The 18235-nt window shown below is 42.2% G+C and overlaps 1 protein-coding gene across 1 annotated transcript in view; it reads right to left on the bottom strand.

Moving 5' to 3' along the window:
• Positions 1–18235, bottom strand: part of adgra2 (adhesion G protein-coupled receptor A2) — a 38649-nt gene that overhangs the window by 19396 nt on the left and 1018 nt on the right. The window contains 1 exon segment of the mRNA XM_069699780.1: positions 494–565. Coding sequence (XP_069555881.1) covers positions 494–565 — 72 coding nt within the window.

Raw genomic sequence — 18235 nt, 5'->3', positions numbered from 1 at the left:
TATGGTACCTCTTCTGTTCGTCACCAGGCATGCTGTGCATAATGTCATAACTCCGAAGAAATGTTATAATTTATCATTTGTCTCACACCTCATTCAGAGAGAATAGGACCAGACTGTCTGGAAGCCACAAGGGAAGCAGCCAACACACACCTCCTGCCAGAGATCTCCCTTATCTTGTTCTGTGGAGTGGGGCTTACCTGATAATGATGGACTGAAGTGTAATTATGTGAAGTTTTCAACATAACTCTGTGATAGCCAGTCTGAGTTTATCATCCTCCCTGCTGGAAAGAAGCCCATCAGTGGATAGATGCGCACAGAGCTGCTCAGATCTGCTTGGATCTCACTGATACCCTGTCTCTATGTGTCTGCAAAGCCCAGGCCAAAGGCAAGCCAAGGAAGGGTTCAATACATGGAAGTATCACATCGATTTTATGTAAACAATAAACAATTAGAGCATCTGCAGAGGTGTAACGAAAAGAAATCGCATACTCACAGCTTCTCCAAAGAGTAAAGTCCAAAAAATGATCCATTTCTCAGAACTCGGATTTTGTTGTGGCTCAGTATCCTATAAACAACAAAAAAACCAAAGTATTATTAGATATATGACATATAGGCCCAATTAAAACATATATGCAAAATTACTATCTCAGACATCACTGCTGAAAGAGAGTTCAGGTTCAACATGCAATGAGGGACATGAGAGGGGGGAGGAAGTGATGTGTCCACTAGGTGCTGCAGTCACATGAGAGATTAGCCTGACATTAGCCAAAGATGTTTCCAATAAATGTTAAAACGGAATAGGACGCCAAGAGTAGGAAGGAGGCTGTAATCTTGATAGTCTTTTTGCATAAATTTTTACATCAAAAGGATGTCTTTCCACATCAAACAAATGTCGTCACAGGCCATGATAATTAGCCTTTTCCCTACTGGCAAATCATTTGGTTTATGGGGTTCTTATCAGGCCAGAAGGCAGAATGCTCTGGGACGCACTGGAAGTGAGGTGGAGATCGCTTTGTCTGGGAAATGTGAAATGGATATTTACAGTAATCACTCTGCTTTGAGGGATTTGAGATTGTCAAAGGCAGTTAGGATGGAATTTTGTACAGACTTTTAACCGCCTCTTTAACAGGGGGAGTTAAGTTTTAGGGGCAATATGCTTAGTGTCTTCCTTGATGGGACTTATCATGCATTCAGGCAGCTGGGAATTGGGATTCCTATTTGAGAGCATTCACAAACAAGCAACATGGCGGCCTCCCGAAATCTGCTCTATTTCTGCTGTCAGAATACAGGAAAGTTACAAACAACTGGATTATCAGCCACATAAATCAACAAAGGGACAAAATGAAGTTACAAAGGAGGAAGGCATGCCGGGAAATGCTAAACTGCCACGCTGCTAATTAGTCCCCTGTCATTTATGATATGTCATGTGTATGCATTGCGGAGTAAGGGGAGGGGTCCAAGAAAGACATTTGCACCGGGTCAATCACAATTATGTTACGCTACAGATTGTGATACAGAAGCAGCAAGAGGTAAGGAGAGGAAGTTAAGCTGCCATGGGAGCAGAGGACAAGATGAACTGATAAAAATAACAGCGACAGCTGTTTTGACAGGCGCTGCTCAGTGCCAGTGACTTTCGGCCTTTTGTTAAAGCAGAAACTTTGGATATGAAACTGCTGCTGTACAAGCTTACATCAGTGCAACACTTCTCTGTATTTAGGCAGTACAATGCTCTTTGGGTGCACAAACGTTAGGGTGGAGGTCGGGGCGGAGGATTGGGTATAAACACAAAGCTTTGACACCGGGATCAATGTCACTCATCTCTGTGCGCAGTGCATTATATCTGTTGTTAAGTTTAGCCTCTGAAGCACACACAGGAATAATTACATAAAGTTGCTGTATTGTTTAAATATTGAGAAAGTTGACTTTTCAAGATACAAACAAGACCAATTTTCTTGAATATCATCTTCATTTTTTAGGCGACAGATGTCCCTGTTCACACGACTACTGTGTCTGGCCCTGCGGATCCACAGACCTGCCCATGGCTGCTCAGCAAGAGCTCAGGGTACGGCTGGCGACAGCCTGCCATAATTAACACACCCTTCAGTTTCACATCATCTTCGCCCCCGCCACATGGCACTTAATGGGCTGTTTGCGACATTAAGTGTGTTCTTAATCGAGAGAACGAAGCTGTGTGTGCGCCTTTATAAGCGGGAGCTGACTGTGAACAGTCTGTGAGATTTACAGATTCAGCAGCAGCAGTCAGCCCCCCTGTTTCCTGCCACATCAATAAAAACACTGCCTTCAGCTCTGCGCCTTCCAACTCAGTTAATGACCCAATTTAATCGTCCAGTCTTGGTATACCGGGATACACTGGCCTGACATACTCCTTCACTTCAGTAACTCTTTGTGACAGCCAAAATATCAGGATAATTTGAAGACAGAAAAGGTATGTACAAAAGAAAACTCAACATAGAAAGTAAAACACCTCTTTCTTTAGTTAACCTAGATACCTCAGTCAATATCTTCCTACAATAATATACCAAAATTAAACACCAGAAAAAACTGTCTTTAAACTGAGCTACAATCAATAGACTATAACTGCTCCACTGATAATGCCTGTAATACTGAAAACAAAATAATTTCCAAAGTTGAAGCCTTGGAATCTGAAGTCACTCCAGATCAGGGCGTTTTTTCTAGCTTTAGCAAAAAATAAAAACATGTCATGTTCACAAATCCACACTGAACTGTTCAAATAAATCACAGTTATTGAGTCAAGACATTTTAGAGTGGATGTTAGAGGAGAACAGTCTTCTCGTGGCGTAGCCTGAATTTGAACCTATGACTCCTGGGTCTTGAGGTCTCCTACTCGACTTTAGGCACAAAATCTCTCCCTATAAATGGATGCAGGCCCCAGATGAAAGCTACAAAAGATCCGGAACTGCCTAAATAATTCAATACAGATAGCAGAAGAGAAAGTCACATCTGGCAAAGAAACAAGCCATTTAATTCAACACAGACAGTTTAGATACAGATAGTTCCTTTTTGACTAAGCTTATTATGCAGGGAAAAAAAATATTAGTCAGAGGATCATGTACATGTTTGTTTTTGGTCTGTTTGAATGCCCATGTGTGCATGTCTGCAAACCTATGAGAAGAACATCTTGCCTTTCACATGACTGCAGTATGAGTAAAAACAATTCGTGCTAAAACCCTGTACAGATGTGTTTATTTGTATGTTGTGATGCTGATGTGTTGCGGTGCGTCATCATATCACAATAATCCTCAAATTTAGACATTTAAACACACAATATTTCAATTAGCTTGCTCCTCTGTTCACCAGGACTTGAAGTTTGACTTTCATAAATAAACAAAGACCACAAAATGAGCTAACTGAATTCCTCCCACAGACAACAAAAGGCGCAGTTTTCCAGGAACGCCGGGGAGTTGCAGAGACTGGACACTACTGTATAATACCCAAAGCCCAATGTTTGGAGCACATTGGTAGTAGGAGACATTGTTCTTTCATAAACAATACACGGAGTACAACTCTGAGAAAGAGAGAGAGGCAGAGCTCTGTAAACAGACAGAAATAGTCAGCGCTCCCATCAGGCTAAACAGGAAACCCAGCCAATTAGCTGTTTATTCAGAACCCGGTTATACAGGTCAGGGGTTGTGGAGAGAGCACTTCCTGGACGGCCATCAGACAGACGGACCAGTGTCCAGAGGCAGGTGACAGCTGAGGCTTATGAGACTGCATCACTTCATCACTGGAAGCACACAAAGGTTAACAGAGCTTTACAAGCAGAGAAGATGAGTAGCTTCTTCGTCATACGAGAGGTCCGTCCTTAATGTCCGCACAGTACTGTATTCCTTCTGAGGCTTAACTGTACAGAAGTGGCTTCTTTCTGCTCGACATAAGTGACCAATCAGATGGCAGATTGAGTTAATCTGCTTTCAAGAACTATAAAATGTATGGTACATGGCACGATAGTGTGCTAACTCCGTCCAATCTATGGATGGTATCTCACAGCCACATTAACATCTCTCCTTCACTTAACTCTTTTAGACCACAAAGGCCTCTGAGAAATCAGATGGACTAATTCAATTAATCTAATCCATGTTTAAAAAAATAAAAAGATAAAAAAAACAGGGCCACATGTTCATGTAATTCATTTACATGAAGATCAGAAAGCAGGAGGTCATATGAGAAGAGCCAGGTCAAACAGAAGCACAGACACCAGCTTCCTCCTCTGCAGAGTTCTCACGTAGCAGACGGGTTCAACATGGTCAGAAAAGCTACAGTGGACACAAAAGGCACATATACAACTACTTCACTTCATGTTTTACTCTTTTCTATTGTCTAAAACTATGAAATGAAACTATACAAATGAATTATTCCATTGAATGTGTTGCTGAACCAGAATTTGCTCTAAATTTGTCACCATTTTATGATAGAAAGTTATTCTGGGCTCAAAGAAAGTTAAGCAGGGTTTTTACAGGATGCTGCGAGGGGGGAAACTGTTTACTTTAAATATTTTAGGTTTACATGTTTGAGTGCAAACACGTCCCCAAAAAGTGTAGTTGGGCAAATATTTAAAACAAATTTGCATGAATGAATTAAAAATGGCCTACGCTTTCCAAACTCAATCAACTTTAATTAATTGTGTTGAGCTCTCAAGCTCATTTTTGAAATTTCATTCTTTTTTTTCTTTTTTTTAAATGTCAAACTATGGAATAATTTTAACTTCCATTTTGCAATCCCTTTAACCAAAGAGTCGACTCTAGTGAAACCAAGCTTTATTAACCTTTTAGTTGCATAATATGTGGATTTACATAATCTGATCAATTAAAATGCCCATTTATATAAGAGAAAGTGTGCCTGCTGCTTATATCCTTGATGTTTCAGTATAAAGTGCCGTAGCTCAGTATTTGACTCAGGAGCTTCTTGTTGCCTGATGGAGTGTGAAAAAGTAAAAAGCATACAAAGAGTCTTGTCTAGTAAACCACAGCAGCTCCTCCCTGCACCATGCCACTCACTTTGTTGGTTTGCTCAATTTGCTTCCTAAACCCACAAAGCCTTTGAGGGCCACACAGGGCCATGACAGCGTGTCGCAAATCATATTTGCTCACTGATTTACTTCCGCTCTTCCCCTTGACTCTTAACTGGATGACTGTCTCGCTGGAACATACTGCTCCCGGACTGGGGGACAAGCCCTGATGTGTATGTGCGTGTGTGTATACCTGTGTGTGCTGTAAACCGTAACTGTCTTTCAAACGTTTCCTACAGCTGCTTTTGGTTTTGAGTCATTGTCGACCAATCAGTTCACCGAGGAATGGTCTCGGCGGTGGAGCTGGGAAGGCCCGCTGTGTGGTGTGCAGCGCTAACACAGGGAGTCCTTTGAGCTTCCCAGATCACAACCTAGTGCAGACGGACAGCGAGTGGAATCACATCATTCTACCTCCTGTCCTAACCACAGTGAGAGCGGTGTAAACTCGAACACAACAGAACGTCTTGTTTGCTGCCTTTTACCACTGAGCGTTTGGTGTCAATATCGTTTCACTCTTCATCCTGCCTCTCTGCTATAGACACACTCAAAACTTCTGTTTAGTTTCTTTTTTATAAGCCGGAAGCATATACAGGAAATGCTCCAGCCTTATGTGGAATTTAGTCAGGAAAATGAATGAGATACACTTGAGCAAAAAGCGCTGATTTCAATTGGCCCCTACTGCCCTCTAAATATTTAGGCATGCTGGACTCAGACAGTGAGCTCAGTGTAGCTGCAGGCCTCTACAGCAAACCACAGGCAGAAACAGGGTCTTAAGGAGGGATTTATATTTAATAAGAATTCATCTGCAGGCTAAGCTGCCTGCTCTCATTAACTATGTATTACTGTTTATGGTCTTTGAATACTAGTAACGTTTTCTTTTCTATTGAATACAGAGCATTCCTGCAGCGTCAGCAGCAACACACCTCTACCTGCTGCGTTGTGATCGTTGATGAAACAACGTGAGTAGATGCTCCACCTCCTGCTCCCCCTCGTGCATTGATCTAGCACTCTGAGGTCAAAAGAGACAGAGGGGCACAGGTTCAGCATCATAAAGAGTTAAAGCAACCCAACGGGCCACTGTGTAAACATCATTTAACTTTGGATTAGTCTCTTATCCTCGAGGACCACACGCGAGGTGAAAGACAAGAACCCTCGAAAGAGATTGGTAATGTGGCATAAATCCAGTCCTAATTCAGAGACCATTGGGAGCCAGATAATGAGAGTGATTTTTAAATGAGAGTCTCAGAGCGTCATTATTGAATTAAGCCTGGTTTAATTTGCATGCTGATTTGATAATGCACATGCTGGTCTGTGTTGCAGTAGTGCTTAAATTCACATAAGTAAAAATGAATACAATTTTAGCCTCGAGGGAAGTCAACCCTGCTGAAAGGAATACGATTATCCACTTTTACACCAAGGGCACAGCGCTGAGTCTTACAGCCGAAAACCTTTTATACAAAACCAGTGATTTATTTATTTTTTAATGTATTTTCCCCTTTCGCTGTCCATTTGAGGAGCTTTTGCTTGCCAGAGTAGCATTTAAAGAATATGGGCAGCTCACAGAGCAAAAGTAAGAGCATACGGCAGCGTTTCTCTTTACATACACATCACTCACATATCACTCAGAGTAATGTGGACAGACTGAGTGGATCAACAGAATATTGTGGTTCAACCGAAAGATGGATTAAAAACGGTATTACTTAATTTGGCTGCCACCACATTTTCCAGCACCGCTTGCTCCATCCAAATGCGAGGTCTAATGAATTGAATGTAGTTACAGATTTACATTATAATGCAGTTTAAAACCCAAAACAACGAAAAGTGAAACATTTTTAGTGATCGATAATTGTGTGTACTTTTACACGCACACAAACAAACACACAGACACACACACACACACACACACACACACACACACACACACACACACACACACACACACACACACACACACACACACACACACACACACACACACACACACACACACACACACACACACACACATTTAAACACATAATAAACTTGCTGAGCTCCAGTGGGGACAAACCTACAGCAGTAATTGGTTTGGACCTTCATTAGTGGCTGGAAATTCTGGATCGTGATATGTCACAGGATGTGTCTGTACAGGGTCGGGGTGCGATCCAAAATTTCCGAGACTGTTCAGCGCAAACAATCTGAACTGCGGTGGGACGATACTGTGGTTCTCCAACATGACAATGCGCCTGCTCCCAGCGTGTTGAAAAAGTGCAAGCTTCTTTGTCTCCCCAACTTTTCTGGTCTGCCACTAATGCCTGGATGCCTGAATGTTGGTGTGCTGTGTAAAAACCAAGGACAATGATGGAAATGAAGAAGTCTACAATGCTCCCTGACAAAGTAATATTTTGTTAATATTATAATGTTGATAAAGAAAAATCAAATGGACTACTACCAATTCTCACAGTTAAAGAATTGCAAAACTTATATATCAGCTGGTCTGAAACTGTCAGTGTCTTGATTTATGACAGTAATTTTCTTGTACTTATTTCAGCGGTATTTTCATGTTTGGCAGTTTCTGCAGGTCGTCCAAAGTCAAAAAGCAATCTTCAGTTTAATGTAGGAAGATAACATGTTTTGAATAAAGTGTTTAATTTTGTCTCTGATGTCTGGGGTTTGGCGAGACTAAGTGTGGCTTTTTTTGTGTTTATAGTTTTGGGAAAGTAAACTGTCATTTCAGGAAATGTGTGTAAGCAGGCTGTGGAAAAAAATAAAACTGTGAAGATTGCAAGTTGGTCAGACTGTGTCAACCAACTCCATTAAAATGAATATGGTGCAGATGGCCTGATTATGTATCATGGATTTGCTACTGTGCTGGCTGTGCATGACATTATCTTTATCTTGAGAAAATTCTAATAATCCTGATATATTTTATGTCCTGAAAACTATCCAGCCCATGTCTCTTTCTTGCTAATGGACACTTTTGCAGAGACAAGAAGAAAAAGTGGAGGAGGAGGAATAAAAGGGAACATAAGCAGAGAGATCTCTCAGGCTGGGAGGTGGTTGTGTCATCTTTGTTACAATAAGTACTCTATAAGAGGCCTCCAGACTGCGCTGAGTATTCAGTGCACGGGTCCATCCAAATAGTTTAACCCTTTCGTTGTAAAAAGACGGAGAGCCACCTAAGCCAGCGGTCCCAGGAGCCCCTTGCACCCTGAGCCTGTCCTCAGAGAGTCACAGCACTGAACGTAACAGAGCGACTAAATGCCCTTGAGCACAACAGGCACTTTAGCAGCAAATGCATGTCAAGATGTGAATGTGCCCATTGTGCCCGACCCACCAGAGGGCTTGAAGCAGCCACCAGGGAACGCTGCCAAGCTACAAGCCCCATTTACCGCCTGTCATGGAAAGGAGCATCCATGTAATTGCATGCAAAATATTTTTTATGAAATCACTTCGCAGACCCCGATTGAGTAATTCAGACATCAAACAAGGAGAGGAGGGCGAGAGAAGCCACATTAAGGAGCGGAGCAGATTCTTGTCATTCGCGCATGTGACAAATATAGGAGTCAGATGATTTATAGTATCTAAAGAATCTCCCATTTTATCATCGTACTCTTTTGCTTGAGGCTCGATATGGGGAGTGTGCTCCTGCATCTGATATGTGCAACCACTTATTATAGTATACTGCATTGTGCTTGGGTTAGCAGGCTGAGCCAGGGAGCCAGGCTTTGTGGTTTGTGGGTGTGTGTGTGTGTGTGTGTGTGTGTGTGTGTGTGTGTGTGTGTGTGTGTGTGTAGATTTAAATGCACAAGTGGGTGACCTATCAGATTTATTTATATGGAAAGTGTGTATGTTTAACTCAATGTGTGCACGTGTGTCTGTGCATAAGTGTTCCGAAAGCTACCAGTCTAAAATTAAAATCCAGGTTTTTGAAATGTCTCTAATTAGAGAGGGGAGGACTGAAGCCTATTTTGAGAGCTGTGGCCATGCACGCCCTTCCCACATGTGTGTGCACAGGCATACGGACTAACACACACACAATACGCACTTTAGAGGGGAAGATACCCTACTTGCAGTCAGTCTTATTAGACAATTCATCGAGTTTCAGTTAACAAGAGCTGTCCATGAAGTGTGTTTCTTTACACGATTTATCAAAGATGAACAACCAGTGAACTTTAAAGATGTAAACAAGTAGCCGCTACAAATATTAACAGCCAGGGAACGCAGGCTGAAATACAACCGTCTTACTGTGAAGCTGCAATAAATTATTGCAATATTTAGAGTCAAAGACGAACCAAATTGGAAAGTTTATGGCTGCAGAGCAGGAACACAATAGTCAGTTTAATCACTGTCTAAAGTGTTTTTACACTTTTAATGAGGCAATTTGGTGAATTTAGCCGTTTGAGACAGTGAGAGGAATGTGGTGTATGCCTGGCTAACATTGTCTCATTGTTCTGTCTCATAACCAGCCTCTGTTTTCTGCTTCTGAGCAAAGACTGCTGGGAAATCAGTCTAGCTTTTACAAAGGGTTAGCTAAAATCTTTCTGCCCCAGATACTCAGTCTTTAGAGGCATCTGAGAAGGTTGCATTTCTGTTATGTAGGTTTTTTTTCAACTCTGTGTGGCCGCTGCATTTTTTTTGAATCACAATCTGTTCATCGCCTCAATCCGAGTTACTGCACGTCAAACAGTTTCGACACCAGAATTTACCACAATGTATTAAACAATCATGAAGCATGTATTATAAAAATATGGTAGACCAACATGCTTTCCAAAGAATGATTTGATTTCAGCTGGAGGAATACACATTCATAGTGTATCTTTAAGAAGCGGTTTACTCCATCAACAACGGTTTTAATAAAAGCTTATTGCTTTATTTCACAACTTGCTCTCTCCCTTTGAGCCGAGCTGTAAGCCAATTTATAGTTACAGAAGAAACAATGGATGAGAAAATTGAAGTGACAGACTTTTAATATCTTGTGGTTCTATGTAACAGACTGATAGTAGAGTGACTATGAAGAAGTTGATGGTTAATTTTACAGATACATATTTGATGCTAGTCTGGCTCTAGTCTAAAGCACGCTTTAACCAATCAGAACGACCATATTAAATACTCACCATGGTGTAAACAATAGAAACCCTCCCTCAATGTGAGCAGAGTGTGATGCCATGTCAGTAATTTTTAGGGCCCGAGCACCGAAGGTGCGAAAGCCTTATTCTTATTCAAGCGATTATTATGATTCTCCATAAACAAAATTTTTGGCGGCTTTAGCAGATATTCAAAAACTCCTGAAATTTGGTACAACCGTCTCTCCCGGTGAAAAATGTCGTATTTTAGTGGAGTCGTGAGTGGGCGTGGCCAAATGGCTCGCTAGCACCCCCTAAACAGATGCCCCGGTGGCTCCATTTACCTACATGCACGAAATTTGGTGGACGTGTATCACACCGAGATGTACAAAAAGTTACATTGCACCATTATGTCAACTCAACAGGAAGTCCACCATTTTCAATTTAGTCGCCATTTTTGACGATTCACACATGTTGTACTTTAACAAACTCCTCCTTCAGATTTTGTCAGACCGACTTGACATTTAGTCTGTACACTCTTAACATGTTTGGAATTAAAAGTTATCAAAAGAATTTGTTTTCGTCAATTGGTGTGCCCGTGGCGTAGCGGCCAAAAAGTGACCCAAAAGCCATACTTAAGCATGTCGTCCAAAATGTGATATGAAAGCCATACTATAGCATCTCGTCCAAAAAGTGACCCAAAAATGACTCTTAGGTTACTTTTTTTTTTTTTTTCATAATTTGGATAACATGCTATAGTATGATTTTTTTTAAATTCATAACAAACAGGGGTCTCGATCCCCAAACCTTCTAGCTAAGAGGCAACAGTGCTAACCACTGCACCACCAACCCTCAGGAGTCAGACAGCATTATGACAAATCTTTGGCTCGCTGCAACCTATAACTCCACTGTCCACAAATATTCATTCGAATGCGACCAAAATTGCAGCAGACATCCTTTGGATAGTAGATATACGTGTTTTCAAGGGGGTCTGCAGGGATATTAAATATCTTCCTGTAATGTGTAGTGTATGCAAAACTTTTTCAATTTCTCCAAACGTTTCAACTTTACTAAAAGTTGAATCACCATCAACAGGCCAAGGTGGAATCTGAACCATTAATAGCAACTTTGGTGAAGTAGAATCGTTTACCTGTTGAGTTAACCGGACTGTTGTTTGAGACACTGGAAGCTCTGAGTGAACTCCGTGAACCACTTTCTCCTGGTGCAATTCAGCCTCCGGCGCCGAAGATAGTCCAGCAGTCTACAGCGCCGACCACCAGCTGGAAATGACCTCATGAAGACATGGGTTTGAGCCCCGCTCAGGTATCACACATGGTTCATGGTTTACTGAGGGCGAGTACCCTTAATAAGCAACACAGTTCACAAAGTGCAAGTCCCTCTAAGGGTAAGCCACATTGCTCACAGAGGGCAAGATCTCCTAAGGGTAAGCCACACAGGCTTGTACGTGCAGTCATACTAATACCAAACCAAAGGTCAACAACAATACATAAATTAACCGAAAGCAAAAGTCCAAGAGACTTTTTTTTCAGTTGCCTCCTCACAGTGAGAAGTAACTTGAGGCATGCATGTCAGTTCAGAAAAAGATCATACTCCAAAAAGTGATAAAAAAAAAAGTAATCCAAAATATCCAAAGTACGTTGTCCAAAATATGATAAAAAAAAGTCATCCGAAATATTCAAAAAGTCATACTGTAGCATGTTGTCCAAAAAGTGACCCAAAATTCATTTTTGTACAGAGTATATAGTATAGAGTATATAGTATAGAGTATAGAGTATATTGTATAGAGTATAGAGTATATACTATATTGTATATTGTATAGAGTATATAGTATATACTATATTGTATATTGTATAGAGTATATCGTATATTGTATAGAGTATAGAGTATAGAGTATAGAGTATAAAGTACAGAGTATATTGTATATTGTATAGAGTATATAGTATAGAGTATAGAGTATAGAGTATAGAGTATATCGTATATAGTATAGAGTATATTGTATAGAGTATAGAGTATATACTATATTGTATATTGTATAGAGTATATCATATATTGTATAGAGTATAGAGTATAGAGTATAGAGTATATAGTATAGAGTATAGAGTATAGAGTATATAGTATAGAGTATAGCCAGGGCGATGCGGCTAAGTTTGATGTTTTGCTGTGACACAGGAAGTTGATGTTTAAGGTTTAACGATGCTCCAAACCACATGAAACATGTGCCAGGCACCAACTTCCATGAGTTTTTAAGATGTTAAAGCCGCCAAAAAAAGCCTTTTTTAAAAAAAAAACAAGAATAAGGAACGAGGTCAAGAAACAAATTTAAACCGCAAGCAGTGTATGCGGACCCTTGCGCGCTGCACGTTGGGGATCCAGCGGGTCGGGGCCACCGACTCCCCGACATGCAGCGTGCGAGGGCCCGCATATCACTGCTTGCAATTTTATTTATTTTTACAATTCAAGCACTGGGCCTCATTCACCAATATCTTCTTAAAGAATTTTCTTAAATTTGTTCTTAAGAATTGTCTTAAGGCTACGTCAGATTTACGACGGGTTCTTAAATCCCGGATTTATTCGCATCTGTGTTCTTATCTCGATGAATCCCGTGGCCCTCGTAAGTGGAAAGCACATGCCAGTTGTTCCTAATTAGCATAAGCAAAAGCCCTGCCGATGCCCATAAAAGGGCATGACACAGCAGTACCGTGCGCACATGGAGTCACAGAAAGTGAGGGAGAAGAGAAAAGTTGAGAGAAACATAAATAATGCCGGTGGCGCAGCGGACTCCGAGAGGGAGAACTTCAGCAGTTCTGAAGCGGAGGTGCTGCTACAGGGAGTAAACACAAAAAGCGCTGTCACATTTAATAGCGTAGCATAAGTAGCCTAATACTACAAAAAAAAGACGCATGTGATTATTGCTCGTTCAGTGAAAGCTGTGTCAGGAGAATGGCGCAAAACCAATTCTGTCAAAATAGCCGGCAGCTCGCAGACTGTACCCTCCTGCGGCAGCATCTTCAGACCTGCAAACATTGTAAAGTAATGAAAATAATGATCAAAATGATGAATTATGAAGAAATATCATTGCAGATGAAATACTAAACTAAAAATGTTGAATTGAAGAAAATACATGAACCATAAAGTAAGTCAATAATTTAATATTCTTGAAATCCAAAAGATGACCGCACTGCTGCCATGGATTAGTTCTCAAGAATAAGCATATCAAAAACACTAAACCTAACCCTAACACACACACACACACACACACACACACACACACACACACACACACACACACACACACACACACACACACACACACACACACACACACACACACACACACACACACACACACACACACACACACACACACAAGCCACAGGCATTCCCAGTATAGACACCCATTATCTCCGTCTGTATCCATGTGTTGTCAACCCAGAGCAGGAACTTTGGGGGCTGCTGTGGTCAGACACAGGGAGAGGGAAGTTAGCGCTGGCAAAGAAAAGTCAAAGTCAGGCATTTTTGGAGTAAGATAAGAAGAGAGCGGCGAGAAAGGAAAAACTAAAATAACAAAAAGCCAGTTGGGGGTCTGAGATTACTATGACAACACATTACTGTTTTTGCCAAGTTTAGAAATATCGCAGCCTTTTAATCAACAAATACAACAAGGTGATAAGTGATATACACATTCATCATGCAAACAGGCAGGCAGCCAGTACAGCACAGGAGGTGTGTGTGGGGATGTCCCACTCTGGTCACATTACTTTGACCTGCAACGGCACAATAAAATCTAAGGCTTGCATGGCATTGGCAGGTGCTACAGCTGCAGTATAAAGCTTGGAGTATCCCGTGTCAGGCCTTTGTTTGCTTTTTTGATATATTGCTGACCACTGCCCCACCTAACATGTGCGGAGGAGAGCTTGCTCCCCCTCCTCTCAACACCTTTCCCCACATAAATAAACCCTATCGCTGCAGGAATGCCAGGGGTCCAGCGCTCTCCCCGCTATTGGAATTCTCCCAGCTGATAAGATGATGCTTTGGGACATTTTGTCGACATACTCCCGTGTCAACACATACTGACTCACAGACCCAACATAAACCACCAACACATCTGCTGGGACCTTTGGTTTCCTTCCTCACACGGGGCACAAGTAAAAGACTGATGATGTGACTCAAAAGATGAAATAGTGATTAAAGTCCGTAGATTGATACTCTAGCCGATCGAAAAGAACCACTGAGGTGAGAGAACAGAAAGTCAGAGGCTCACCTAGACAGAGCAAAAAAATGACATACAGGAATGAGATGAATGTGGAACCGAGCATAAAAACAAGGTTGTATTCTCCATCAGAAACACTCGTTAGTACGTTCAACATTTAAAGCTTCCCAGAGGAAGATTGGTTCGGATAAGCGTGCGGTTATTTCACCCGGTACCAAGACAAGTTACATTGGAGTCCTATGCTTTAAAAACATTCCAAGGAACAATTTTGTTGTTTGGGCCCCCCAGATAATCTCACCACATCTGCTTTAGAAATAATCTTCTCATCTGAGCCTCAGCAAGAAATCAAAACATTGATTCCACTTTTATCTGGTAGGTCGGTTAGCATCATATCAAACTGGAAACAGAGGAAACAGCTGGTGAGAAAACCGGAGGTTCTGAGATTGGACAAACTGTAATGTGTTAACTAGTGAGGTGTACATGTGCCTTTAGGCAGAAGTTTGTTTTGGAAAGAGCCAGGATAACTGTTTTCCTGTATTTCCAGTCTTTATGCTAAGCTAATTTTCTGCTAGCTGTTGCTTCCCATCTTGCATACGGCCATAAAAGCGGAATCAAGCAAATAAGCATATTAACTGCTGTTATAAAGAACAAGTTCATACTCAGATCAGATCATTGTTAAGGAACAACCACCCCGGCAGCTATAAAGAGTATAAATAGAGAGTGTGTTACAACTGTTCATTTACAACCCCTACTGATAAAAATATTGTTGACCTCACAAGAATATTTTTATCTTAAACCCTTAACTACCATCCAGCAACAGTGACATACTGGGCTTAAGTTCAAACATGCAGGGAAGGACTGCAGCTGTCTTGGGTGAAGGGGGCATCAGGCCAAGGACGGGCATGCTGACCCCCCCACCCAGAGCATCTGTGCCCACTCATTCAGGCTGGGACCCACCGAGCCAAAGCCATCAGTCACTGACAACGATGACAACAAAATACGCCGAGGGAGGAGTACGGTTTTGACTTGGGTAAAAACCACAAGCTATGAAGCACCAGCACATTCACACATCCACTGCCACTGTACGTTCTCTTCATTTGCCTGTTATCCATTAAAACATTAAAACAAACACAGCTGCCACACAGCACTGAGAAAGAAGTTATTTCTCAGTGTGTTTCTGGGCTAAAGCCTGAGTGTGTAGGATATGCATCCATCTCCAGGCATAGATTTTTTTTTCATCTCTGAAATTAGAAAAGTTTCTTCTTCACGCTCTTCAAAAGACTAATAATAATAGAAACATGGACACTTTGGAAGTGAAGCTATGCTGCTACACCGAGGAGCCCGGCCTCCTCCTCTTCCCTTTCACCCCAGTGTCGAAGATCTGTTAGTCAGAGACTGGGGAGTTTTCAGTCTCCAGGGGCATATCCCTCTGAACCGCCTGCCAAGCTTCTCCTCTCCCCTCCATCCTCAGCTCTCTTTCTTTGTTCCCCTCTATGTTCCCTCTTCCCACTTCTTCTGCTCTTCATGTTCAGCCTTCTCCTTCACTTCAGCTTCTTTTCAGCTTCCATCATTTACTCCTTCTTTCTCCTCAACCGACAGCACTTTTCACTTTCACACTCCTATCTGTTTTCCCCTCTCTACCCTTCCGCTCCTCTTCCTCTCCCAGTCATCCAGCTCCTTTGCAGCCGTGCATAATTAGGCCTAAACACAAGCCTGCGCAGGCTCACATCTGGAAGAAGTTTGGACATAGCAGTTTCCTACCAAGACGACTAAATATTTAGGTTGAGAGTTACTGCATGTGGATGAACTCATGATAGAGGGGTGGGAAGGGGAGAGAAACGGGGAGCTGGAGATAAAGAAAAAGAGGGAAAGTGGGACAGACGACTGGATCTCATGGCAGGCGGCTGAGAATAGAATCAGGCATCATTAAACTAGTGATAAGTGTATAACATATTACAGTGTATAATCAGATGCACAGCAATGTAATCAAAGTACAGCGTGGGTGCTGATGAAACAAATGAGGAGGTTCTAATATTGGGGTGACTGTTTGCTCCTTTGTGGCTGACAGGACCAACAAACAGCCAACTAATAGTTTTAATAAACAAATCCCCGTTGGGATTTCCCATGAGGCTGAGGGGCCTCAGCTGGAATGTTCACAGGGGCCAGCTGTTGTGCATTACACGTAGCAGCCGGCCCCGGAAGCCCTGGGCCTGGTGTCCTCCAGCCTTTGCCCACTCAGCATGGAGGAGAGCATTCCTACAGGCTGCCCCCGGAGAGAGGGCAGTGGGGCTGGCTCTCAGGCCGTCCGATTGCGGGGAGGATCCGAGGTTGGTGTAGGGCATGGAGAACGCTCCCCTGCTGCACCTGGGATACTGTCTGCAGCCTCTGAACAGACGGAGGAATGTCAGGAATAACACGAATATCAACACAACTTCTCACATTCCACATCTGGAGCTAATGTCATGAGCAACGATGGGAACACATGCGCCTGAAGAGCTCACCGGATCTTCAGGAAAACAAACTTTCCAGACACCAGAATTGCCGGGAAAGGTGAAGAACAGTGTTTGCGTCTTGTTCAGAGACTCGCAAAAGTGTCACAGAATGCAAAACATCTGCCTAAAAACAACTCAACCAAAATTAGTAGGTGCGGAGATAGAAGATTATCTTCAATCACCTCGACCACTGCCATCCAAGCCATTTTTTTTCCCTCCATTTTTCAGCAATGTGTTCCCCAGATGTTTATCCAGCCTTTATTAAGAAACATAAGGCCCTATAAATGGACTGCTGGCTGGCTTTAGCTCTCCCGGGGCATAAATCCCCTTACTTTACCTCATAGGCTTGCTGCAGTGGGGTAGTTGAACATGTTTTTTTTTCACTGTGCCCATGTGCAGCCAGCATTTCTCCCACTGGGTGAGAGTACAGAGACAGTAACATACTGTGAGAATGAGCAAATGTCTTCAAAAAGTCTGAGCAGCTGTGAAGAAAGTGCTGCATTACAACAGTTCAAAAACACCACCCAAAAAATGTGTCACTAATTCATTGATAGGCCATCTATCATGAAAGTGTGTTTTGGCCCATGATGTGGCCCTTTCAAGTTCGATCCAAACAGACCACACAAATAACTGCTTCATAATTAAGATTATCAAACTAAACTGGCCCAGAGTTTACAATAGAGTTTGTACTGTCCAGTTCTCACAAGATGTTTTTTTTTTTCTCTTCATGGTGTTGCAGTATTTAAAGTGGGGACCCAGGCCACCAGGAACACAGAGTCTGATATAAAATACTTAGAGTGTGTTACTGTTTATTCTACTTTTGCAAGTCCAAGTCAGCTGGACCATGTGCACAGGGTGGTGGTGGTGGAGGGAGGAAGAGTGAGCCAAACGGAGAGCCTGACTGAGTCTAATTTAAAGTGACAGAGTTGTGTCAGAGAGGCCGGGCCAGATGATGGCTACAGTCAGCCTGCCCTCTCACCGATCCTCCTAATGCTTTACAGAGAGGCACTGCTCAGCCCTCCACTACAGAGTTAAAGTAGATCAAGATGTAAACTTCTGACCTAACAAGCCTTATTACTGCAGCAAGTCCTCAACACAGTTAAAACTGAGGTCAGGGGGTCACGGGTGTGTGGGCCTGATCGGAATAGTGAACTCTTAGAAGCGATTTATTTTGTGATCGTGTCAGTTACACAAATGAAACTGATTCTCTCAATCCTATTATAAAATGTGGAAACACTGCGGCTGCAATTTAATGGCAAAAGCTCTGTCAGCTGAAAATGCAACTACATTTTCTACCAAACCATGTATAGAGCATGTGAGGAATACTAGAAGTATACTGGAGTGACATCATGTGAAGCCACCATGTGATTCCAGTCAGTATTGCCTGCAGGTAACTCAGTAAGCCAAAGAAGACCAGTAG

Source organism: Brachyistius frenatus, unplaced genomic scaffold (assembly GCF_029030835.1).
Source record: "Brachyistius frenatus isolate BFR_SWC_R1_liver_20210118 unplaced genomic scaffold, ASM2903083v1 Contig_31, whole genome shotgun sequence".
In the NCBI taxonomy this organism is placed as follows: domain Eukaryota; kingdom Metazoa; phylum Chordata; class Actinopteri; family Embiotocidae; genus Brachyistius; species Brachyistius frenatus.
The sequence above is the reverse complement of the archived record's forward strand: the minus strand, read 5'-3'. Positions and strand labels throughout refer to the sequence as shown.